We start from the raw sequence: 27,014 nt of genomic DNA on the forward strand, positions 1-27,014 counted from the left end.
GATAAATCTGCCTGTGTAAACACACCATTACACTGAACGGTTAGTGAATAAATGCGGAACTTGAGCGAGCGAATATGGAATTACAGCGAACGATAATTTTAGGTTCAGATCTAAACACCTGACACAGGAGTGTCGTTTATATTCGAATGATATAACGATTTTTCGCACAATAATCGGCCCATGTAATAGGGCCCTAAGGGTACTATTACATGAAGCGATTTTTCGACAATTAACGATAAACTCAAACGACTGCTATGGCGAACGACCTGAAATCGTTCACCGAATTACACGAAACTATGATCAGTACTTATGATCGTTATTGCGTTCTTCCTGTCGTCGCCGCTACTGGGAACAACCGAACAAAGTCTTATTACATGCGAACAATTTGCAAACTATCAACGATAAAAATAGGTCCAAATTCTATTTAACGACCAACGATTTCTCGTTGGTCGTTTAATCGTCTGCCATTACACTAAATGATTGTTTAAATCCGAATGATTTAACGATTTTTTCGAACGATAATCATTCCGTGTAATACCACCCTAAGTCTCCCTCCTCGCACACTACACATTCTGCACCAACACTACAGGCAACACTGTGCAAATCACCAGCCTTAAAGGACAGCGGGCAGGGGAACATAATAAGCAACACCTACTTACCTCTCTCTGTACCCACGAGTTGCTGTGTCAGAAAGTCCGGGACCCCCGCCGGAAGGCATTTCCCCCCGAGTTATGATGACATCAGGAGGGGCGATGGATGGCCAATCAGTGACTACAGCGGTGTCTGGCCCCAATCACTGCCTGGCTGAGCGAGGCATCCACTAACGTGTGAAGTAGAAGGGCTGAAAGCTGGAGTGGGACGTGGTGCATTACGAACTTGGGGAGTGGTAAATATTCTTTATTATGTTCCCTCCACCCCTTGCCCGAACTGAATTTTTGTTGTCCCGCCTGACTTCTCCTTTAAAGAAATTTCTAGTCGTCTCTTAACAAAGTTTAAAGTGAATCTGTCAGCTGCAATTCATGTTCCAAACTGCTGACACTGATAGGGTATGTGCACACTGAGGAAAACACGCAGAAGACTTGTGGCGGATTCTGCCGCTCATCCCCGCTTCACTCTCCGCCTGTGCCATAGACTCAATTCTATGCACAGGTGGATTCCACCGTCCACCCAAAGAATGGACGGGTTCAGTCTTCTAGGGACGGTGGAATCTGCCTGACCGTAGAATGGAGTCTATGGCACAGACGGAGAGCGCGGAGATGAATGGCAGAATCCGCCGCAAGTCCTCTGTGTATTTTCCTTAGTGTGCGCGTACCCTTAGACAGCTTTTTAGGACAGGAGGCCAGCACTGGAACTGTATTCATCTTACACATGACTGTCTACACTGTAACAAACCCATTAAACACTATATTACAAAGATATAGAACGTCTTATGTCTGTTTTACATTATATATAGCGCCACATTTGTCTGCTGGTTGTGTGTGGTACTGCATTTCACCTCCATTCACTTAAATACAGCTGAGCTGCAATACCAGACATAAGCTGTGGATCAATGTGGCACTGTCAGGTCATGCTGGGCATTGTAGTTTTTAAACAGCTGGAGAGCCAAAGATTGGGGAACACTGCTGTTGATTTTATTTAGTGACCAGAAGCATGTGATGCCATCTGCTGTCAGATTCGTATTGGCCTGACCCTGTTCTAACTAGGGTCTCATATAGGACCCCTCAGTGTATAGCACTGACCTTGCTCTGACCAGGGTCTCATATAGGACCCCTAGTGTAGAGTACTGACCCTGCTGTGACTGAGGTGTCCAATCTGACCCCCAGTGTATAGCACCGATGCTTATGTGATTGTGACCTCCTATCGGACCCCCAGTGTATAGCACTGACCCTGCTTTGACTGGAATCTTATATCAGACCCCCAGTGTATAGCACTAACCCTGCTGTGACAGGGGTCTCATATCGGACCCCCAGTGTATACCACCAATGATTATGTGATTGCGGCCTCCTATCGGACCCCTAGTGTATAGCACTAACCCTGCTGTGACCGGGGTCTCATATCTGAACCCCAGTGTATAGCACCGATACTTATGTGACTGAGGTGTCCATTGGGACCCCCAGTGTATAGCACTGACCCTGCTTTGACTGGAATCTTATATCAGACCCCCAGTGTATAGCACTAACCCTGCTGTGACAGGGGTCTCATATCGGACCCCCAGTGTATACCACCAATGATTATGTGATTGCGGCCTCCTATCGGACCCCTAGTGTATAGCACTAACCCTGCTGTGACCGGGGTCTCATATCTGAACCCCAGTGTATAGCACCGATACTTATGTGACTGAGGTGTCCATTGGGACCCCCAGTGTATAGCACTGACCCTGCTTTGACTGGGATCTCATATCTTGCCCCCAGTGTATAGCACTGACCCTACAGGGCCCCGGTCACTCAGCTGCGGTCTAGCTCCAGGTATGACGATTATCTGCTGTTTATGGAGTCTGAGTGGCCCTATGGGGGGCATTGGCCTATGTGAGGTCCCTGCAGACCCCCATCTAGAGCAGAGCCCCCGCTCATTCACCTGTATAAGCAGCAGATGAATGGCTGCGCCTCCCCCGTCTCTCCGGAGTTCTCTTCCTCGTCTTTTGAAGGGATTTATACTAATAGAGCCGCTCGCCGTCTCCCAGGAAGGGATTTTAGGATAAATGAAAGGACGACGTTTTGTTTCCCAGTATAAGGTCTTTCGAGAGGAAGCCCACTGGGAGCGGATTTACATAGGAACAAAGGAGATTTGGAGCTGGCAAAGCTGTGATCGCCCCCTGCAGGTCTGTAGGCACTGCTTCTACCAGCCTGGTGGATAGCTGGGTGTTACGGGCAGGGGATGCTGCTGTGTGTATGACCCCCCCAGAGTGGAGCGATGCGGCTGCTGGATTAATCTCTAAAGCAGTATACATGATCTTAACTGATCAGGTTTCCAAAGAAGTTCTGCAGCAGTGTAGTAATACACACCACATTGGGTGCGAAGGCCCCATGATCAGTAGGGGGGTTCCCACTCTGAAGGGGGGTCGCTGCAGTTTACACTATACAGTCTCTAGTTTTGAAGGAGAAGCTTTCTATGTTCCTTCCTCCTCTTCAAAAAGAGGTTATGCAGCAGCAGTGGTAAATGATATTGAATTGTCACCCCCAGACTAAGGGCCCTATTCCATGGGACGATCGTTAAATTGTTCAAATCTAAACGATAATCGTTCGGTTGAATAGGTTTAATAAGACCTGGACCTATTTTTATTGTTGCTCGTTCGCAAATTGTTCGCATTGAATAAGATGTCGTTCGGTCATTCGCAGTAGTGATGAACGCAATAGCGACAACAAGACGACCGCCAGAACGATCATAAGTAATGATTATCGTTCCATGTAAATGAATGAACGATTTCAGGTCTTTCGCAATAGCGTTCGTTTGGATCGTTTATCGTTAACTTTTATGCGAACGATAATCGTCCCATGGAATAGGGCCCTTAATGTGCAGGTGCTGAGCCGGCAGCTGGAGGGTCACAGATAGGGGGACGCAGATCTGGTTGCAAAAGGATTCACTGACAGCAGGCAGGTGATGATCTCAGCCAAAGTGTGTCAGGGCATGCTGGGAGTTGTAGTTGTGCAACATTTTCTTTGTACTGATACACTAGTTACATCACAGGATACTGTTGTTAAAGTACACCTATCAGTGTCCCCCAGCCAAGGGGGGTCTCTAGCTGTCACTAAACTGCAGCCCTCACCATCCCCGGACAGCTCTACAACACTCTATACTGTTGTATGGATCCCTAGTGACTCCTTATAATATACTTTAGGAGCATCTGTTACTTCTCCCGTGGCCATGGCGTGGCTCCTGCGCTGACCTATGACCCCTCATGGATTGCTCTTTGCTGTAGCTATAATGTTTCCTAGTCCAGACTAATGCAAAGCCTGAGAACACTACATCCTTTACAATGCAGTACAGCGCAGCTCCCTCAGAAACCTCTCCTATGCTATAAAACATGGCCTTCAGCCCTGCCCCCTGTATGTGTACGCCATATATTCTACACCCACCATCAGTTTCTTATGACAAATTGATGTATTTTACATCTCGGACGCAGATGTCGCCATTTTTGTGCCCATTAGACGACACTATTTATACCTCAGAATTTAGCATATTTATGTAAAGCTGAGTGAAGAAACGCGTCTCGGCTCTGCCGTACACCCCCCCAGTCGGCCTCAAAAAAATTTATCAGCTCTGACCTTTTGGGTTCACAAATATAGGTCAGTTTCTCTTTCCGTGCCGCACGGCTGACATTTTGATTCATGAGCGTATGGAAATTATCTTCTTACGAATTGTTCTGCTCGTCCTCGCTCAGCGCCCGGCGGAAAATGAACGATGTTCCCTGATAGATTGAGACTAGAAGTTGTTATGGTCCTGGACCCTCATCGGTTCTATAAGATGGTCTCACTGTCCTGGACGCAAACATCGGATAATGATGAACTAGTCTCCATACACTGTGTGCGATCACTGGTATTACTATGCTTAAAGGGGATCTCCTCTCCATTCACTGTGTGCAATCACTGTTATTGCTATGCTTAAAGGGGATTTTCACTCCATTCACTGTGTGCCATCACTGATATTACGATCCTTAAAGGGGATCTCCACTCAATTCACTGTATACAATCACGGTTATTACTTTGCTTAAAGGAGATCTCCACTCCATTCACTGTATATAATCACTGTTATTACTGTGCTTAAAGGGAATCTCCTCTCCATCCACTGTGTGCAAACACTGTTATTACTGTGCTTAAAGGGGATCTCCACTCCATACACTGTGTGCAATCACGGTTATTACTATGGTTAAAGGGGATCTCCACTCCATTCACTGTGTGCTATCACTGTTATAACTTTACTTAAAGGGGTTATCTAGCGCTACAAAAACATGGCCACTTTCCCCCTACTGTTGTCTCCAGTTTGGGTGGGGTTTTGAAACTCAGTTCCATTGAAGTAAATGGAACTTAATTGCAAACCGCACCTGAACTGGAGACAACAGTAGGGGGAAAAGTGGCCATGTTTTTGTAGCGCTGGATAACTCCTTTAAAGGGGATCTCCATTCCATTCACTGTGTAATTACCTAAACTACAAGGTCATTCCACCTTAACTGTACAGGCAGCCCATCTTAACTGTAAGAACAGCCCACCTTAAAGTAATACTGTAACCCCCCATCCCCTTACTCTCTCTCTTAATTTCCTTGGTGGACACCTAGGGGGAGCTTTATGGTATTTGGGCCCCATCTCTCCTCTGGGCAGAGGAGGCCTGATTGCAGAGAAGCCCCGCCTAGGTGACACTGTCCTTTAATGAAATGAAGCAATTTTAGAGCAGAAACAAGTCAAAGACAACTTTTATACAGATGTATATCAAATGTGCAGCATCTAAGCTTGTGGATTGTGCGGAGAAACGCACATAGAGTAAGTATCACTTTAATTGTAAGGACAGCCTACCTTAGCTACATGGACCACCCAGGGGAAGGTTTGACTTTAAATCCACCTTCACAATCCTTTGTATATCGCCATCTATCTGTCCCCTGCCTCTTGCTGACCTGCTAAATGTAAAGCTGCACAACTTTTGGATCTGACTACACACAAATGTTTGTAGTCTGTTACCATGGAGATGCAAGGAGGCTCTGTATTCAAAGCTGCATAGTATTTTAGTATTACATGCATTAGCACAATAAACATTAGTTGCGAAGCTGGAGCCCCCCTTTAAGCCTTTACAGTATACTAGAAAAGGGGACCTAGCGTGCAGGGAAGGAAGAGACTGTAGTAAGGTAGATGTCATGTGTCAGGTAGGATATTACACGTAAATGGTTTCCAGCCACACTGATTTCTACAAACCCTATTGAGATGAATTGAATGGTTATAATAATGTATGCCGCAAATCTGCCAGGTGTGAATACGCCTTCCTGGCCTGGAGCAGTTCCTGCCGCTTTACTACTTAGCCCCGATAACATCCCGTGTTCCCGCAGATTCCGCCGCTCCTTGCAGGGCGCTCGCTCCTCTGTCTCGCCGGTCTCCATGACTGCTCTTCCAGCACAATTAAAAGGAGTCAATTATCGCTAAGTGCGTTTCCTGGTGAGCCGCGAACGACGCGCTTCGCACCTTCCCTGATAATTGCACAGACTCTGAACGGCGATAACCTGATAACTAATGCATCTCCCTCCGAATAGACACACAACCCATCCTCTCTGCTGAGGATAATGAGACTTGTAGTCTCGACCCCTTCTCCCCCCCCCCCCCCCCCCCCCCCAATCCTTCATGGTGAGCGAGAGCAGCTGGTTCTTATGACAGTCAGAGAAAGCGACTGTGCACCCCCTGCTGATTCAGGGTTCAGCATTATTAGCCAATATTAGCCAGTGATGTGCAGAAACTGGAGAGTAGTCATGACAGCTTAGGGGAGACATTGGGGTCTGTCGGAGGTGAAAGCCGTGCCATATAACCCTCATTATGTTTTGTGGCCATGCTTGTTGATGGTTTCTCTGTAACAATTCTGATTCTTGTTTGTTTTTTTTTCTTTTTATTATTAAGATTTTCAAAAGAAGCAGCCAGACGAAGACTCCGCCCCCAGCACAAGCAGCAGCCAATCAGATCTATTCCCCAGCGAGATAAACAGCGACAACGGAAATACCTCTATACCCACGGCCAGCAGTAGTCCCGGCCAGCCGCTCTCGACAGACCTGAATGTAGCCTCCCCCAGTGAAGACGAATGTAAGGACCCTGTATTGTATGCACTGCTGATTGTTACATGTCCTGGGAAGCTGCACAGTCACATCCAGAGCTGCGATCACACTTCTGCTTATACCTTCCAGTATCTGCTGTCCTGACAGATGTCTCCCACAATACATGGCTCTACAGCACTTCATTGCTCATCTTGCATTATGTAGGGGATGGACTAGCAAGAGATGGCAGAATTGTGATTGCAGCTTTTGAGGTGACCGGGTTTAGGAACAATCCTCCCACAATACATTGCAGCAGAATGCATTGCTATATATCACTTGTGCAGTAAAGTATACAGACATTGTACTAGTAAGGCAACCACAAAGAGATGCCAGGTACTGTATCCTGTGTGAATGCAGCTTTGGATGGGACTGGAGGTTCAGCAGTCAGTTGGTTGTGGCGTACTTCACCAGTGTGGAGTTGCATGGTGACCCGCCGGTTGAGCAGTGTGGTCGGTAACTATTAATGGAGGAGGCTGGTCTGGCCCCCCGTGTGGCTTCCCGTGGTTTGTGACAGCAGGGGATGCAGCAAAATTATTCACAGGATAATTATGTAACAGATGGATAATGAAATAGGCACCCGATTCATCCTGCCGAGAACGTCCCTCTAAGGATCCGCATCCCGCCGCTCTGTTTCATCTCCTTTCCACCATTGATGTTCCATGTGCTAGGTGTATACCTGTCAGGAGGTATACATGTACAGTTATTGCTTACATCTAGTGGTGGATCTGTGCAATATCACAATGCCAGCCTAATACAAGGATCCATGTAACAGTACCAGCCGCATGCCAGTGGCCCAGTATGCATGAATGGTGGCCAAGAATAGAATGCCAGGATGACAGTAAGAACTGACACGAGTGATAGGGGGATATAACTGTGGTTATATATGTCATTTAAGCGGGTGGTAATTTAGGTGACAACCACATCTGCAGTGTAATACTGATTGTCACCTCACGTGTATCACCCATGTAGATAACCCAGAAACGAGACCTCACACAGGAGGCACTGTCTGATTCCAGGAACACGCTTTATAAATCACAGACGTGAAAAGCGTTTGCATCCTGTCTAATCTACCGCAATGGCGTCCACCAGGGGATTGTCCCGTCTCTGAATAGCTATATTAATATCCTGGGACCCTCACGGCGCCATAAAGGTATTAAGGATACGGAGAATCGGAGAGGGACCTTGTGTTCCCCCGAGGATGGGGACAGATATGTATTTTCTCAGAGAGACATAAATCCTGGAAGAAATCAGAACGAAAGCAGAAGGGACTGAGGAAGCATGAGATGTGGGGAGCTGCGCTATATTCAGCTGATGAAAATGCAGCCGGTGGGAGGGAGAGACGCATCTAATGTGTAAAAGGTAGATCATTAACATGCCGCCATGATGATGTTGATAATAGCAGAAATCTGACAACCTGTTTGGGAAGGGGCAATGCATCAGTGATGAGGCCCCGGCGCCCAGAGCCCAGAATTAATGAGCTACTGTTATGTAAATGTCATGTTAATTAAGAGGAGTCTGAGAGAGCAATAAATCTGCGAAAAAAGAACTATTTGCGAGCGTCCTCACCTGATACAGCGCGCACCGAGGATCCAGGACGGCCAGTGCTTCCCAGCCCGACCAGTGACACATCCATTTTTCTTAAGTGATCTCATTAGTGGAAGAAACAGACGCCAGGAGATGCCAAGTGCCCACTATGAGCCGACTTCAGTCACAGGTCCTGCAAGGACAGGGAGCAGCAGGGACTGGACCTTCTATCGCTAATACACAGCAACAAGAAACGTCAGCCAATCCTACTGCAACATATTAAGCTGTGACCTGAAAAAAGTAGTCCACAGTTTCTATTATTCTAATGTGGCCTCTTTGTACAAGAATATAACTAGTATAATACTGCCTCCTATATATAAGAATATAACTAGTATAATACTGCTCCTATATACAAGAATATAACTACTATAATACTGCTTCCTAAGTACAGGAATATAACTGCTATAATACTGCTCCTATATACAAGAATATAACTACTATTATACTGCTCCCTATGTACAGGAATATAACTACTATAATACTGCTCCTATATACAAGAATATAACTACTATAATACTGCTCCCTATGTACAGGAATATAACTACTATAATACTGCTCCTATATACAAGAATATAACTACTATAATACTGCTCCTATATACAAGAATATAACTACTTTAATACTGTCCCATATATACAAGAATATAACTACTATAATACTGCTCCTATATACAAGAATATAACTACTATAATACTGCCCCCTATATACAGGAATATAACTACTATAATACTGCTCCTATATACAAGAATATAACTACTATAATACTGCCCTATATACAGGAATATAACTACTATAATACTGCTCCTATATACAAGAATATAACTACTATAATACTGCTCCTATATACAAGAATATAACTACTATAATACTGCTATATACAAGAATATAACTACTTTAATACTGCTCCTATATACAAGAATATAACTACTATAATACTGCTACCTATATACAGGGATATAACTACTATAATACTACTCCTATATACAAGAATATAACTACTATAATGGAGCTGTGTAGAGTACAGTTGGCACTGCCGCAGAAGCACTGGAGACTTACATTGGATTGGACATGTGGTAGCCTGCGGTGATGGTGCTCCCAGTAGTAGTGAAAGAATGCATATACAGTGGTGCAAATAGAAGACAACGGGGCACTCGCCAAATCTTCAGGCAGGACAGCTTACAGGAATACATATGAATGTCCGGAATCATGTGACTGTCTCTGTTACAGGGTGATTCAGACTGTTTTAACTATTATAGTATAGTAATTTTGTAGTTTTTGTTATATTTTTACACCACGAGTTAAAGGGGCTATCCAGGCTTAGAAAAACATGGCCACTTTCTTTTAGAAACAGCACCTCTCCAGTCATCAGTTTGGGAGTGGGTTTGGCACCCCTGTTCCATAGAAATGAATAGAGCTGATTGTAATACCTCACAAAACCTGAGGATAGTGGTGGCGCTGTGTGCAAGAAAGTAGCCGTGTTTTTTCTAATCCTGGATAACCCCTTTAATGTCTCTGTTTCTTGTCGCTGGCAGAGGATTTGTGTCAGTATTTTTGCCTGATGTGATGACATTTCGTGGAACTTTTGCTCTCTTTATAACCATTACACGCTCTCTTTGGTTCGCTCTCACGGTCACCGCCTCAGCGTTGTTTGTGGTGTTGATTTTGCTTTTCGCCAACAAACATCGGGAGAGGCAGGAGTATAAGATCACTAGATCACTTCAATCTCATGCAGGCACTGAAGAAGTCTGTGTTGACTGAAATTGGAGGGGTCTGTCTCATGCCAGCACTGAAGTGGTCTGTCTTGTGGCCAACAGTAAAGGGGTCTGCCTCATTCCAGTGCTAGAGGGATCCATCATGCACCTGTAATCAAAGTGTTAGTGTTGTGCCCACACTAAAATGGTCATTTTTGTTTCCACTTAAAATTTCTGCCACATTTAAGGGGTCTCATGCTGCCACCTAAGGAGTCCATCCCATGCCATCACTAAACCGGTCTATCATGCCTCAGTATTGAAGGGGTATCTCTTATGCTGGCCCTGAAATGGTCCATCATGCACCAGTAATGAAGGGGTCTGGCTTATGCCGACACTGAAAGGGTCCATAATGCACCAGTAATGAAGGGTTCTGGCGCAGGCCGGGACTAAAATGATCCATCATGCACCAGTAATGAAGGGGTCTAAATCATGCCGGGACTGAAAGAGTCCATCGTGCACCAGTAATGAAGGGGTCTGGCTCATGCCAGCACTTAAGGGGTCCGTCATGCATCGGCGTTGTTAAACAGCGGCTTTAATTTGTCTCCCTGTTTGAAATGCCATCCAATTATCAAAGCTGCAACACAGAAGCAGTTACCGGGGCGATCCATTTATCTTAACCCATCTGCAGTAAAGAAAAAAAAGATAGGCGCTTCACGGTTACGCAGTGAATACTTTGAATTGGCCTGTTGGCTTAACAAGATCTCCTGAGAGCGTCTACGTGACGAGGGAGCGATGGACGAGCTGGATGTAGGCCAGCATTGATTTGCAGACCGGCTTAAAAATACTGTTTGGGGGGGGAGAGAAATCCAACCAACAAAAACTGCCCGGATCCCTGGAGGACTGAGCGTCTGTAGAGTTTTTATTCTGTAAGCTTTTATCACTGTTCTATCTTGCGAAATTCTCCATCCCAACACATTCCACCCGCGAAGAGTTGATGAACCTTTCATCTCTTCGTCAATGGATGGTAATAAACAGATCGCTCTGACTATATCATTTGTAGCGCGACGCACATTACAAGTGACAGGTTGTTATTTGTGAAGCGGACGTCTTACTTAGAAGAGACTTTCCGGTGATCTATGGACCATCGCAGTGTCGGGATGGAAGGAGATATTGGCACGCTAATGCAAAATGGGTGACAAAAACAGGTGGTAAATCACAAGAAAGCTTCTGCAATGGTGTCCTGGCCACAGACTGGTGACGTGGCGGCTGTGAAGATCAGACATCTGTAGGGCAGTCCTCTGTGTGACTGTCTGGGGCCAGGGGAGTCTTACTGATCATCACTTATGTGGTTTACAGCCAAAAGTGAGGCTGCAACAGCGAACGGTGCACTACATGGTGCAATAGTGTCATAGTTGTGGGACCCCTGTAGATCCGGGACCCGGGTACTGTCTACTGACTTCGGAAGTAAAGCTGCCCATGGTCCTGCAACAATGTGGTGATCCTCACTTACTACTCAGAGGATGGAGCTGTCCCTGCAACTCTGTCAGATCTAGTACTTCCTACTATGTCATCATACAAGTGGCCCATTGTCCTGTCAAATTTAATGATTTCTACTATCTGATCATACAAGCAGCACTGTCCATGGTCCTGTGCTTTCTATACTTTCTACTACTGGATCCTCTAAGTGGCGCTGTCCATGGTCCTGTATGACATCCAGCACTGTCTAATGTTTGATCATTCAAGTCGAGCTGTCCATGGTCCTGTTCCAACATAACTCTGTCAAAGACCATGGAGCTGTCCATGGTCCTCTGCCAGATTCAGTCCTCTTTCTTTTGTTTCATTAAATGTCCCTATACAGTTGTAGTACTCTACTCAGGCTGATTGGGGACATGGGGATGTCCATGGGTGGGAGGGAGCCATGAGATTGCTGTACACTTTCGGTACCGGTAGAAGAAATGTCAATTTGGATACAACCATTCCTCTTGCCCTCACCATACACCTATACATCCAGCCAAGGGTGCATCCTCTTGTCCTCACCATACACCTATACATCCAGCCAAGCGTGCATGTATTTTCAATGGGGAGAGGGAAAAAAGCTGTCTCCAGAGTGCTCTGGTTCCCCTCCAGACTCTTTGGGTCCTTCCTGCAGGCTCCTTGGATCCTCGTTCCAGATTCCTTTTGGTCTCCCATCCAGACTCCTTCTGTCCCCCCTTCTCCAGACTCCATCACCACCACCACTCCCCAGACTCCTATAGTCCTGCTTCTCCAGACTCCACCACCACCACCACCCCCAGAATCCTATGGTCCCGCTTCTCCAGACTCCTTTACCACCACCCCCCAGACTCCTTGGGTCCCCTCCTCCTCCAATATCCTTCGATGCCTCCCCTTTTCTCTTCCAATATAGACATACATATAGCTTCACATACAGATGCAGACTGTTATGCAGGAGACAATATGGCTGATGTGAAGTAGCTACTTCCTTCCCCACTAATAACACACACTGGATTCCTATAGGACTGGCCCTGGACACTATATTGTTGTGATATATATTTAGTTCAGTGATTCACATTGGCGACACTATTCCCAGCACTGCTACACGGAAAAGCAGCTTCTCCGTAGAGGAACACCATCAAATCCTCCATTAATTGTTTTCCCCGATCGCGGTGTGGCCCCATTAGTTAAAGCATAAAGCTGTTGCCAGACTGAAGTGATAGAGAGATCCAGGTAAGTTCATCTTTAGGGAAGTAATTCTCCCGATGTGAGCATTAATGATGAAGAGCGTCAGCACACCCCCCCCCCCCTTCCCGCCAGGAATAGACCGCGCTCCCCCCTCCTGCTGCTTCATTAGGCAATTTGCATTACAAATCTGGCATTTCTCTCATTCTAGGAACATTGGAGACCCGATAATCCTCCAGATTATTTAGCGTCCGGCTCCGCTCCGGCGAGTCGCTTCACTGCTGCCTTCACTTTCTTGTACTTTTGATTTCTCAGTTGCTTTCGGATACATTTACAGCGCATGAAATGAGGGAAGCGCTGAACTTCACGGGCGATTCTCCGCTCTCTTTATAGATCTCTACTTAGAGAGAGGTTATTACGTACAAGGCGACTGTCACGACCTCAGCCGCTTCATTATATGTAAATGAGGTTTTTTTTATTTTCTCCTAAAGACCTGAGCAAAGCTGCAGTGTAAGGCATGGGGACAGGACGGTGTCCTGGGGGTCTCAGACAGTCAATGTATTACAGGCGAAACTAAGATGAAACTAAGCAGGGGTAGGGAACCTTGGTTCTCCAGCTGTTTTAAAACTCCCATCATGCCTGGACAGCTAAAGCTAAAAGCTACAGCTTTGGCTGTCTAGGCATGATGGAATTTGTAGTTTTGCAACGGCTGGAAAGCCAAGGTTACCTACCCATGCAATAGAGTAAGGCCAGGTTTACACTATGTATGAGACTGGCCATTCTGTGACCTGGCTGTCTCACAGAACGGCTGTGTCAGTGAAGTTTATCCCGGCCGTGACTGCAGTACTGCCCGGGATAAACATTTTTTGGTGAATTGGTATGCTGGCGCATCCGTGTGCGGCCGCATCCCAATTCACCATAGCACACAATGGAAACTGCGGCCGCACTCTCTTGTGTGAACTGGCATTTTTGTTTGGCTGCTATTCAATGAATAGCGGCCGCACAAAACTGACATGTCAGTTTTTCATGCGGCCGCTGGGAATCCTGGCCAGAGTGTATACTATGTGTATACACTCCGGCCGGGATCCCATTGATTGCAGCACAATGTAAATTATCAATTAATCACGGCCGTGGTTGCAATTTGCTACAACGGCCGTGATTAATTGATAATTTACGTTGTGTGAAAATAGCCTAATGCTGCAGTATAAAGCATTGAGTAGGGGTGGATTTCAGACTACCTCAGCCTCCAATATAAAATTGCAGCGAAGCTGCAGACACTCCCACCACCCTGAGCATTGCTGCTCCCCTCTGGTAGAGATGTGTCTGAGCACAATGTGAATGTCGGCTGCCGCCATTTCCTCCACTGATGGTTGTTTTCTCTTTTCTTCCAGGTGGGCCCTGCACAGATACAGCCCACGTATCTCTACTCACACCAAACAAAAGATCCTATGAATCAGGTAAGGGCCCCGACTCCAGGGGCGGAGGGGGGTGAGGGGGAGTACATTTCCTGAACACAGGTTTTGGCTCAGAGCTGAATGCGCTGTTTACAAGAATCTTGAGGATTGTCGCCGGGGACCGAGTCCTGCATTATATATAACAGCGCTGTCACGTTCACGGGCCTCTTCCCAAACACAACATTACTGCTAAAGTGGATTCTGGGTCCCCAGGCAGAGCGAGAATTGGAACAAGTACAGACAGAGAGGCAGTGCGAAATGTGACAGATCCCGGCAACTATCCATGTATCTGTGTGTGATGGGAAATGGCAGAGCTTGTGTATAAGCTAGACTGCTTACCTGCAGTCCCATGCAAAACTGCATCTAGGTAGCTCTCTGAGTACATATAATGTAGATGTTACCTGCAGTCCTATGTAACACCACAGATAACACAATGATAACTCTGTGTACAGATAATGTAGTAGGTGTTACCTGCAGTCCTATGTAACAGCCCAGATAACACAGTGATAACTCCTTGAGTATAGATAATGTAGTAGATGTCACCTGCAGTCCTATGTAACACCACAGAAAACACAGTGATAACTCTGAGTACAGATAATGTAGATGTTACATGCAGTCATATGTAACACAAGAGCTAAAACAGTGATAACTCTGAATACAGATAGTAGATGTGACCTGCAGTCCTATGTAACACCACAGCTAACACAGTGATATCTCTGAGTACATTTAATGTAGTAGATGTGACCTGCAGTCCTATGTAACACCACAGATAACACAGTGATAACTCGAGTATAGGTAAGGTCCAGAGGATTTAGCAGGATTGTCAAACCACATTGAGGGGTTAAACCCTCGGCACTATGTTCAGCAGGATGATGATTGTGATAAAAGTTATTGCTCCATAGACGTCCAGCGGAGCGGAGCGGGCAGCAGCTGAAGCATGGAGGCTTTAATACCATCCTCAGCAGTTGTTAGTAGGGTAGTGCCAGGGGAGGGGGCTTGTGCTGATCTCGCTGGGGCGCACACATGACAGCACTCTCAGATAAGGTGATCTATGCTGATGAGATTTTGGAGCCTCATCTCGCTGTATTATCCTCCTCATCCTGCACCATTCATTCAAGCCGACAGGTTCTTCTTCCTGCCAGGAAACCGTGTGTGATCCCATAGAGATACGTCTGCATAACACCGGCAAAAGAAACACTGATAGCAAGAAGTATACAGGAGCCCCGGCAACACTGCCTGCAGGGAACGGGGCGACACATCTGCTGGGACCCTGACAGCTATAATGATCCTATATGGCTGAATCCTGAAGCTTTACATATACAAGCAGATCTTAGGTTATATGTGACGTCTATGGGCTAGTATAAAGATGAGGTCGGCTATATCCTGTGTTCACTGAGCCCTAAAGAAGAGGGCCAGTACTGTGACTGCTGGCTATATCCTGTGTGCACTGAGCCTTTATAGGCTGGCATAAAGAAGAGGCCCAAGAGTGTGACTGGGTTACCTGGTTGGCGTCCCTGTGGCAAGTCTTTCGAAAATTTTTATTTAAGTATTGTATTGCCACCCAAAAGTTATACAAATAACCAAAATACCCTTATTACGAGTGATGCTTAGCTTATAAAGTGCTTTTTTCCCTGCAATTACTACTGCATCAAGGCTTCACTTCCTGGATAACATGGTGAGGTCACTTCCTGGATAAAATGGTGAGGTCACTTCCTGGATAAAATGGTGAGATCACTTCCTGGATAAAATGGTGACGTCACTTCCTGGATAACATGGTTCTGTCACTTCCTGGATAAAATGGTGATGTCACGACCCGACTCCCAGAGCTTGTGTGGGCTGTGGCTGCTGGAGAGGATGATAGCAGGGGGACACTGAGGGACACAAGGCACTGGAGGGACACTGAGCATCCCCCTGCCATCATCCTCTCCAGCAGCCACAGCCCGCACAGCTCTGGGAGTCGGGTCGTGAAATCACCATGTTATCCAGGAAGTGACATCACCATGTTATGCAGGAAGTGACATCACCATGTTATCCAGGAAGTTAAGCCTTGATGCAGTAGTAAGTGCAGGGAAAAAAGCACTTTATAAGCATTTTCCGTAATAAGTGTATATTGGTGAGTTATAACACTTGTGGGGGAAATACAATACTTTAATAAAAAAAAAAAATTGCTGGACTTCTCCTTTAAGTGAGATTGAAAATGCAAAAGATATGATGAGGTCAGTCTGTGGGTGCATAGGGCACAAACACTGGATATAAGGCTTCTTTTTAGTTGCACTAATGCTGTATTTACTGTATGTTGGTATTTATATGTGTGTATATTGTATTGATCATCTGCCCTGACACGGCTCTGTGGAGACTGCACCATATACTATAATGTATCCTATAGCAGTTCTATAAAGTCATGTACATCCTATACTGATCAGACAATGAGGTGGTTGCTGATCCAGTTACTCAGATCCTGTGCTCTCTGCAGCCTCTGCGTTATGTGGAACTTCAGTAAATTGCTCTCTATATCCGTGTCTATAGAGTGGGACTGATCCTTTCTTCAATACGTCTCTGTATTAGAGCGACACCACCTCTCACACTGAAGAAACCCTCAGTCAGGGCCTCCTGTAACAGAGAGAAGAGGGAATTTATTCACACAATGCAGGTTCTGCCGCTTTCTGATAGTCTCTGGATGGCTTCATATAAGATTTGTACTCGTCATATCTTCCTAATGAAGTCAATAAAGTTGGGAGGGGCAGGGTTTGTAACACAATGTAGATGCCAAATCTTTGTGATGGATAGGGTCGTGGCTATTATTCTCACCCTTCACTTGGATTATACCGAGGGTTACGGATGCTCTGAACTTTCATTGACTCCTGTTAGTCTATAAATGATCTTCCGCTTTCGAGCCGTCACATTGAGCCGAGACACTGGGGAAATCCTGTGGCTCTGACCTCCGAGAAGAGTCTGATCCCCGGGGAGAATATCACTAATTACTTGCAAATCATCTTCCCACTTGTGAGGCTGGGAGATCTGTAACCAGCTGGGAGGTACAAGACGGAGGCATCTGAGGTCTGAGCAGCTGAGCACTTCAAGACAGGAGGGATCTGCAGACTTGTTAGAGAGGCCGAGACCTCGGCACCGTGGGGAACCGCCGGATTAATGCACTCTCTGGATTTAGCCAGAGGGCGATGGATCTGAGAGAGATTGATGTAATTACTAACCTGTTACACAGCACCGCTTATCCCCCCTCCCCTATACTAATACAATGCATCTATGGAGATTATCCTTTATAAGGAACATCATGTTCAGAATGGTCAACAGTTCTGGTCCTCATCCTTGTCTTGCTAATATGTATGGCTAAATGCCTATATACAGCTTCTCCCAGGGTTCTTACCCAGCCTTCCCAGTCCCCCTGAGTTGTTACATATACAGTACTGTGACTATCTTGCTACAAACAATAGTAAAGTGTGGAGATAAATTCCACCAGGCCGGGCCTATTATATACCACCGATACCCAGATTAGGCTGGACCACAGTCGGGGTCTTGGGCTGCCTCAGTATTACATCTTCACTCGGTGTATAATCTCCATACTCTTTCATCTCTGTAACACGCTGGATTGTGATCGTACCAATGTCTAGAAAATAAAACACCATAGAAATCCATTTACCATCCACAATATCAAACGGTAAAACTTCCTGTGAACACAAAGACTCGGGAGCCAAGTGTGAAATAAAACTCAGCAGATACTGCAGCTGAATATAAACAACCCACAACCCACTCTCTCTGACTGCGAGGGAGTCCTCATCAAAGGGACTGCAAGAGTGGGACTTGGTGATACAAAGTGCCTTATGTAAAGAGCAGCAGTGACATCACTGAGCATACCGCCTATCCATCATTAGAGATCAGCAGTGACATCACTGAGAATACAGCCTATCCATCACTAGTGAGCAGCGGTGACATCACTGAGAATACAGCCTATCCATCACTAGAGAGCAGCGGTGACATCACTGAGAATACAGCCTATCCATCACTAGAGAGCAGCGGTGACATCACTGAGAATACAGCCAATCCATCACTACAGATCAGCGGTGACATCACTGAGAATACAGCCTATATATCACTAGAGATCAGCGGTGACATCATTGAGAATACAGCCTATCCATCACTAGAGATCAGCAGTGAAATCACTAAGAATACAGCCTATCCAGTCGCTAGAGATCAGCAGTGACATTACTGAGAATACAGAGATCAGCGGTGACATCACTGAGAATACAGCCTATCCATCACTACAGATCAGCGGTGACATCACTGAGAATACAGCCTATCCATCACTAGAGATCAGCGGTGACATCACTAAGAATACAGCCTATCCATCACTAGAGATCAGCAGTGACATCACTGAGAATACAGCCTATCCATCACTAGAGAGCAGCAGTGACATCACTGAGAATACAGCCTATCCATCACTAGAGATCAGCAGTGACATCACTGAGAATACAGCCTATCCATCACTAGAGAGCAGCAGTGACATCACTGAGAATACAGCCTATCCATCACTAGAGAGCAGCAGTGACATCACTGAGAATACAGCCTATCCAGTCACTAGAGAGCAGCACCCTCTTTATTTTTCTGTCCATTTACTGAGTGCTCTGAACAATTGCCCTTTAATAGTCTCTGTTGTTGATGATGAGAAGGTCACCGTGACATAAATTAGTTGAGGTGCGAGCGATCGGTGAACTCTTGTTATTTAAGTGTCCCTAAGCTGCTGTCTAATCAGCCGGACTGATGAATGTGACCTAACGCCATGGTTTTAATGAAGTAATTTCCCTGCGTCCTGCCTAGACCAGTCACTGCCCCTCCATATAGCACGCAGTATATAGTCTATACCCCTCCCACAGCCGCACAGTTGATTGTCATTTCAATCACCTGAACAAATTATTAGCACATAAATAATCCGCTTGAAAACGAAGCGCTGATATAAAAAGTCTCCCATTGATCGTCTGCCAGAGGTGTTTAATGAATCTCAAATTCGTGAACATTAAAGTTCCCAATAAACGGCGGCAGAGAGAAGACGTAATTGTGGGGGCGAAGTCGCATCGATTACTTCAGCCAATAGCCGTGTGAGACTTTTATTGTTACATAATTGTATCGCTCCGTCTTCTCATTACGCCATAGGTCGCTGCCCCCTGACTAAACCTGCCTGAAGCTTTACCTTTTAGTGCTGCAGATATCTTCAGTGTGGTCGGAACAGAAGAAAGACTTAGGATGTGTTCTCATGATGCAATATTAATGAAGAGACATTGCAGAAACGGTCTACTGCGATATGGACTGTGTAAACGGGATATGCTGCCGGCAATGAGGCCACCCAAGCATCAATTATTGGCCTATCTGATGGGCGCCATTTGCAAGTACATCATTGATAGTTGCTTGTATAAGGCTGCCATCTGCCTGTCTAGTGTACTACAGAATTACAAGTGTTCATCGGTAGCACGTAGTATTGAAATTCAGTTCTTGCAGTCACCTCTATCTTTTTTTTTTTTCCCCCCATCTCCCCATTCGTAAGTTCTCCGCATGTTTATTGGTTGGGTCCCTGAAGTTCCATGATATTTATCAGATGGACATGAGGTGGCAGAACTGATATTCACCTATAGCATTCAACCCTTACTGGGCCCAAACTATCGCTCCCAATACTCTGAAAGCCCTAAAGCCCCTATTACACATAGCGATGTGGAGAGCAAGCGAGCACCGACCACTGCTGGTGCTTTTACACGCGCCACCAGCAAGTGAGGAGCAGCGAATAAGAGCCGAGGGGCTGCCCAGGTGGTCATCGTCTGGGCAGCCCATAGGAGACAACGGCGGTCTGCGGCAGCAGATTGTTGGCATGTTCAACCTGTTGAAAGACAACAATGCACGATGTTGGCTGACCATTGTCTTCTATTACACAAAACGGCTATTGTCCGTAAAGGCTAATATCGGCCAGATACGACCAATAATCACTGTGTAATAGGGCCTTAAGACTTACAATCTTTCCCTAGACCTTTTACCGAACTTTCACCTTTCATTATACAAACTAATCTCTTTGTCTCTGCAATGTCCTTATAGAAACCCTGCTCTCCCTTTCGGACACAAGAAAGCGGCTCTAGGACCATGGGAATCGAGGCTGAGCAAAACTTTAATCACTGAGACTTGCCACAACACAAAGGGGGACATTTATGAAATGTCCGCCCGAGGCTTACACCAGGGAGAGGGTGCAGATTTGCCCCTTCTTCCTGGCGTGCGCCTGCCGTATGCCCCACTTGCCTGATGGGCGGGCTGGGGGAACTTGGGGTGTGTGACAAGGTGGGGAGGAGGCGTGGCTCATTTTCATGATTTACTATTGCTCGCAGGCGTAAATCATGATCCAAATCTACATCTGCTGGAAGCAGGTGTAGATTTAGTACGCCGGGTGCAGGTTCGGACACCCCGCCGGAGTTTCTAAGAGGCGTGCGTCTCTTAGTGAATCCTGCCGGGGAAAGGGGGCGGGGCCTATTATAAGACCGACGTACTTGTATGCCGGTCTTCATAAATCCCCCCTCCAAAATGAGCAAAACGGCAACAACTTCCAAGTACCGACACCAGGAATACACAAATAACCACCAAGAAACACCTAAAGGACTTGGAACAAACACTTGGACCAAAGAACTAGAAAGATACAATAATTGCTGGGCATTCAGAGTTATAATCCACACAGGACTGCACAAGCCAGGGATATTTAAAGGAGAAGTCCAGTGAATATTTTTATTAAAGTATTGTATTTCACCCCAAAAGTTATACAAATCCCTAATATACACTTATAATGGGAAATGCTTATAAAGTGTTTTTTTTTTTGCTGCATTTACTACTACAGTGTCCGCACAGCTCTGGGAGTAGGGGTGTTATCCAGGAAGTGACATCACCATGTTATCCAGGAAGTGACATCACCATGTTATCCAGGAAGTGACATCACCATGTTATCCAGGAAGTGACATCACCATGTTATCCAGGAAGTGACATCACCATGTTATCCAGGAAGTGACATCACCATGTTATCCAGGAAGTGACATCACCATGTTATCCAGGAAGTGACATCACCATGTTATCCAGGAAATGACATCACCATAATATCCAGGAAGTGACATCACCATGTTATCCAGGAAGAGAAGCCTTAATGCAGTAGTCCTGTAAGTGCAGGGAAAAAAGCACTTTATAAGCATTTCCTGTAATAAGTGTATATTGGTGATTTGTATAACTTTTGGGGGGCAATACAATACTTTAATAAAAATTTTTGCTAGACTTCTCCTTTAAAGGGAGGCTAACGTGTAACCAATCCAGGCCTGACAGTCGGGATTAGCTGATCCAGAGCAATGGATCAGCTGTGAGACAGTTGAACAACAATAGACCAGACAAGTAATAGACAGGAGAGGGTTAATCTGCCGCTCCCGATTGTGTGGTGACCCCGGTGCTCCTGTATTAATAGAATTTTCTGGTATTTTCTTTGGTCTTCGGGGGGGCCTTTGTCTCAGATGACACAGATTTTCTCAGATTTCTTGTTCAGCATTCCTGACCTGTTCCTGCACACGAGACGCTGATCCCACTGGGGAGAGAGAGAACATGCAGGTGCAAGGACAGAAAAAACTCAGCGGGTGAAGCGGAGGAGACGGGAATAAAGCCATGAATTAGTGATGAGACGAGTCACCGGCCAGGCACAGAACAATGCACGTCCCGTCCTCGTTCCATCCACGAGATGGAGATAGATATCCCCATCCCTTCTTCTCCTCTGTGCAGTATCGATCGGGGCAGTCACCGCGCCGCCATCACATTCTCTGGTTATTTCATCATTCTACATCACCCTCGGTGCTCGCCGGTGTCTGTCACAATGTGCAGAGATTTTATCCGAACCTGGATTTTATTTGCATGTTCCCTGTAACCTCCTGATACTTGTCTCCTAATCGAGGATATTTAGGATGCATGTAGTCAGCTTGTCCGCATAATCCGCCTATACAGTATCCACAATCTGTAAGATCAGTCTCTTTCGATGCTCGGAGATGGATGAAGCCACATTGTATTTTTAGGGAAGGACATAATGAGATTCACAGTGAGGTTGGCAACTCTTGACTCCTCTTAGACGCATCTCAGCGCTTCCTGTTCAGACATCTCATCCCAGTAATGAGTCTGTGCTGAATACAGATCTTGTCATTTGTCAGGTAGTGGTAACTTTCACCTGACTACAGACTACCCTGCACTGTGGACAAGAGGCGCTCAGGGTTCTCATTGTTCTCCCCGGGATGTTTTGTATTACAAGGTCAAGGCCAGAGTCTCCCTTAAGGATGATGGGGTTTAAACATTTGTCTGACCGTGATATAGAATGGAGTTAGGGGGGGACGGACGGACAACTTTTTGTAATTTTTAAAGTTATCCAAACTTCTGTATCCTCATTGTAGAAAAGTAACTGCCACCTATTGACCATAAAATCATAGTTCCTAGATCCACATCAAACAAAGTCCATCTTGTCTGCCAATTCCATATAAATCCAACAGAAAATTGTGATAATGCTCCATTCGACATTGCATGGACTGAGGTATAAGGAAGCATTGCCTCTAGTGGAGGATGTCCCTGATCATACAGCTGAACACCGAGGCTCTTTGAAGTGTGCTTCGCTCCATGCCGATCCTTTCCAGGTGCTGGGAAAAGATGCATCCCGTCCTGGGAATTTTCTCCCAGTTTCCCAGGACGGGATCTATCTTTTTTCCAGCACCTGGGAAGGAGCGTCGCAGAGCACACTTCAAGGCGCCGCAGCCCGATGAGCCTGACTAAACTCTGCCAAGCTACAGAAGAGAGGACTGACAACAATCCAAGGTGAAGCTTTGCAATGGCTCATACTTCACAATATCAATATATCTGATACTGAAGTCATAATAAATTGTGCTCCGGCCCCCCAGACGCCATCAGCGCAGACCCTAGGTGACAGGCACCGCCATCTTTCAGAGCAGCTGGAGCGATCTTATGATTTACAAATCTGAAATAAAAACAGTATTAACACCTCTGGCGCCCGCAGACTCCGTAACCAGTTGCATCTTCATACGAAGCGCCACTCTGCTTGATCATAAGAGGAATAGCCTTGGAGCCGGAGGCGTGGGCGTAGCAGCGCGGTGGCACACTTGGGCTTCGGGGGCCGTACATTTACATTTATATTTTTCCTTAGACACACAGGAGTGTGCGGTGTATTACAGTCTCCCGACTCTTTCATCCTCTCCGCAGACGGCGCACCACACTGGGCTTTGTTCTCGGCGAACACTCGTAGACAGCAGAACCTTGGTTGGATGTACAGTCATCTTATTACCGACATAATAGAGAGGCAGTAAATACAATGTAGAGTCCTGATCAGAGGAGGATAGGCTGGGATGTAATATGGGTCATGTCTGTACTGGTTGTGGAGGAGCCAGCCTCAACCATCGACCTCTTTTATATACATTCCCTGTCCTTCTTGTACTTTCCGGATCTTTCTTCACATACTATCCGACTCTTCCTTCATATACTTTCTGGCTCTTCCTTCATATACTTTCTGACTCTTCCTTCATATACTTTCTGGCTCTTCTTTCATATACTATCCTGCTCTTCATATACTATCCAGCTCTTCCTGTCATATACTATCCGGCTCTTCCTTGATATACTATCCGGCTCTTCCTTCATATACTATCTGGCTCTTCCTTCATATACTATCCTGCTCTTCCTTGATATACTATCCGGCTCTTCCTTCATGTACTATCCGGCTCTTCCTTCATGTACTATCTGGCTCTTCCTTCATATACTATCCGGCACTTCCTTAGAGAACGCTGGATGTCAGCAAATATGGCCACAGCTAGAGCTCTCCTGATCTGCAGTGATGCCTCGCCAGCATCTTTGTATCTGCCATTCAGGGCTCTAGGAAAGCCCAGAGACCTCTGCTGACAAATTCATAGACCAGATCTAGGTCTCCCCTATACACAGTGACAGATCTGCAGCTCCTCATGTAGATTATATTGCATGTGTGCACAATCCCTTATGTCACTGCTGGGGCAGGTTATAGCTATCACTGGGCCCTCACAGGTTGCTGGGGCCACTGCATTCAAGTGCACTAAACTATCCAGCACCAGGGATTGGGGGACACTAAATTATCCAGCACCTGGGGGGACTAAGCTGTTCAGCACCAAGGACTGGGGGGGGGGGGGACTATCCAACACCAGGAACTGAAGGGAACGCTATACTATCCAGCACCAGGGACTGGGGGACACTGAATTATCCAACACCAGGGTCAGGGGGGGGACTAAGCTATTCAGCACCAGGGACTGAAGGGAATACTAAACTATCCAGCACCAGGGTCTGGATGGGGGGGGGCACCAAACTATCCAGCACCAGGGACTGGTGGGGGTACTAAAACTATCCAGCACCGGGGTCTGGGGGGGGGGGCACTGAAACTATCCAGCACCAGGGTCTGGGGGGGACTGAACTATTCAGCACCAGGGCCTAGGGGGACGGTCACTGAACTATCCAGCACCGGGGTCTGGGGGGACACTGAAATATCCAGCACCAAGGTCTGGGTGGGGGGCAGGGGGGCACTAAACTATTCAGCACCAGGGACTTTGCAGGCACTAAACTATCTAGTGCCAGGATATGGGGGGCACTAAACTGTCGAGCACCAAGAACTGGAATTGAATGAGGTTATGCCTACATATGAACCCCAGAACCTTGTAAACATCATTAGATGGGTCCCTACAGTGTATAATACCTCTGTATGTTCCTGGGCTCTGTTACATTGTATTAGTCCCGATAACATTGGATCTATCAGTAATACATTGCATCTGTCTGTGTAACACTGTATCAGTCTCTATAACGTTACAGGTTTCTCCCTCTCTTCCATTAGTCACTGACATGATGATGTTTCTCTTCCAGATTCCCAGTCAGAGGACGATGCTTCCCCTATAAAACGGCCTCGACTACTAGACAGCGGGGATGGACCCGACAGTAACCGCCCCAAACAGAAGAGTCGACGCCGCTGCTTCCGCTGCCAAATAAAACTGGAGTTGGTACAACAGGAGTTGGGGTCTTGTCGCTGTGGTGAGTGGATTCATGACATAATAGATGTGTTATAAAGAACGGTCAGGCAAAGAGCCGACATCAACCCATAGTTGTCTTTCAGAAAGTTTAAGAATCCTCAGCTGCTGGCAGCGCACCCTCAATGTATCGGTGATGAACGTCCAACAGCTGATGACAGTGTAAAAAAAAATAATAAAGATTATACTTACCTGTCCATGAGTGCAGCTCTAGATGTGGCAGGAGAATAGGAAGTGAGTGCAGCTTTAGATCTGTCTTGTACTTAGTGCTATAGGAAAATACAATGTGGCATGAAATATTAGGCATATAGAGCCTCCCCACACCCCGGCCCCTGTTTTTGGGTCACTTCTTCGCTCTGCTTTTTATTCTGCTTTTAGCTCATAAATTACCATAAAACATTCATCAAAATGATTTTCCCCGAAGCTGAAATTTATTTAAATGAGATGAAATTTGTATCATTAACTTGCTTATAACAGTGGTCCTGAGAGTCAGGGGCCCTAGGAGTCCCTGCAGCTCCCCCGACATTCCAGTTGTCTCCAGTAGGTGGCAGATCTCCGTGGCGACCTCTATTGTTACCTGAATTTTTAGCTGGGACGACTCTGAACGACTCTAAACATGGGGAACACTACCATAGAATATACATTCTGTCGGTATGATGGGAGTTGTAGTTCTGCAACAGTTGGTTAGGGATTCCTACTCATAGTGGATGCAGTGGTGCTGAGTAACCCTTAAAGTAATTGTCCATTCTTGGTTTAACCATATAATGAAAATGGTGTGACTTTCTAATATAATTCCTAAGAAGTGAGTGCAGCTTCAGATGTGACTGGAGTATAAGAAGTGAGTGCAGCTTCAGATGTGACTGGAGTATAAGAAGTGAGTGCAGCTTTAGATGTGACTGGAGTATAAGAAGTGAGTGCAGCTTTAGATGTGACTGGAGTATAAGAAGTGAGTGCAGCTTTAGATGTGACTGGAGTATAAGAAGTGAGTGCAGCTTTAGATGTGACTGGAGTATAAGAAGTGAGTGCAACTTTAGATGTGACTGGAGTATAAGAAGTGAGTGCAGCTTTAGATGTGACTGGAGTATAAGAAGTGAGTGCAGCTTTAGATGTGACTGGAGTATAAGAAGTGAGTGCAGCCTTAGATGTGACTGGAGTATAAGGAGTGCATGCAGCTTTAGATGTGACTAGGAGTATAAGAAGTAAGTTTAGCTTAAGATGTGACTGGAATATAAGAAGTGTGTTCAGCTTAAGTTGTTACTGGAGGATAAGGAGTGTGTGCAGCTTTAGATGTGACTGGAGGATAAGGAGTGCATGCAGCTTTAGATGTGACTAGGAGTATAAGGAGTGTGTGCAGCTTTAGATGTGACTGGAGGATAAGAAGTCAATGCAGCTTTAGATGTAACTGGAGACCTTCAGCTAGGTCAGGATGTGCTTTATGCACACGCAGCTGGGGAGATGAGCATTGTATGTATACCGGGGCACGTGTTGACTCTCCGGTTCTAGATACCATGATGCAGGGCCCTTGTGTTACACCTTGAATATAGCCCGAGGGGCCACAGAGGCGGCAGAAGTGGTTCTGCCCCATTACAGGTTATTAAGCTCTAGCAGGAAATCACATCTCATAAATAATGCTTAAGAGGCTTAGCTTTATAAAGGGAACGTGTTGTGAATTGCGCTCAGCCCCTCTGTACCCCCAGAGCCCGCAGCAGCCAGAACAGAAGATGTCACTTTCATT

At 46.0% G+C, this 27,014-nt stretch overlaps 1 protein-coding gene across 1 annotated transcript in view; it reads left to right on the top strand.

Moving 5' to 3' along the window:
* The window catches only part of ZFAND3 (zinc finger AN1-type containing 3), a 98,106-nt gene that overhangs the window by 64,466 nt on the left and 6,626 nt on the right, over positions 1–27,014 (top strand). Inside the window, exons 3-5 of the mRNA XM_069954289.1 lie at positions 6,588–6,767; positions 14,121–14,186; positions 25,119–25,283. Of these exons, the coding sequence (XP_069810390.1) occupies positions 6,588–6,767; positions 14,121–14,186; positions 25,119–25,283 (411 nt within the window). The remainder of the gene's footprint in view (positions 1–6,587; positions 6,768–14,120; positions 14,187–25,118; positions 25,284–27,014) is intronic.

Source organism: Dendropsophus ebraccatus, chromosome 15 (assembly GCF_027789765.1).
Source record: "Dendropsophus ebraccatus isolate aDenEbr1 chromosome 15, aDenEbr1.pat, whole genome shotgun sequence".
Taxonomy (NCBI): Eukaryota; Metazoa; Chordata; class Amphibia; order Anura; family Hylidae; genus Dendropsophus; species Dendropsophus ebraccatus.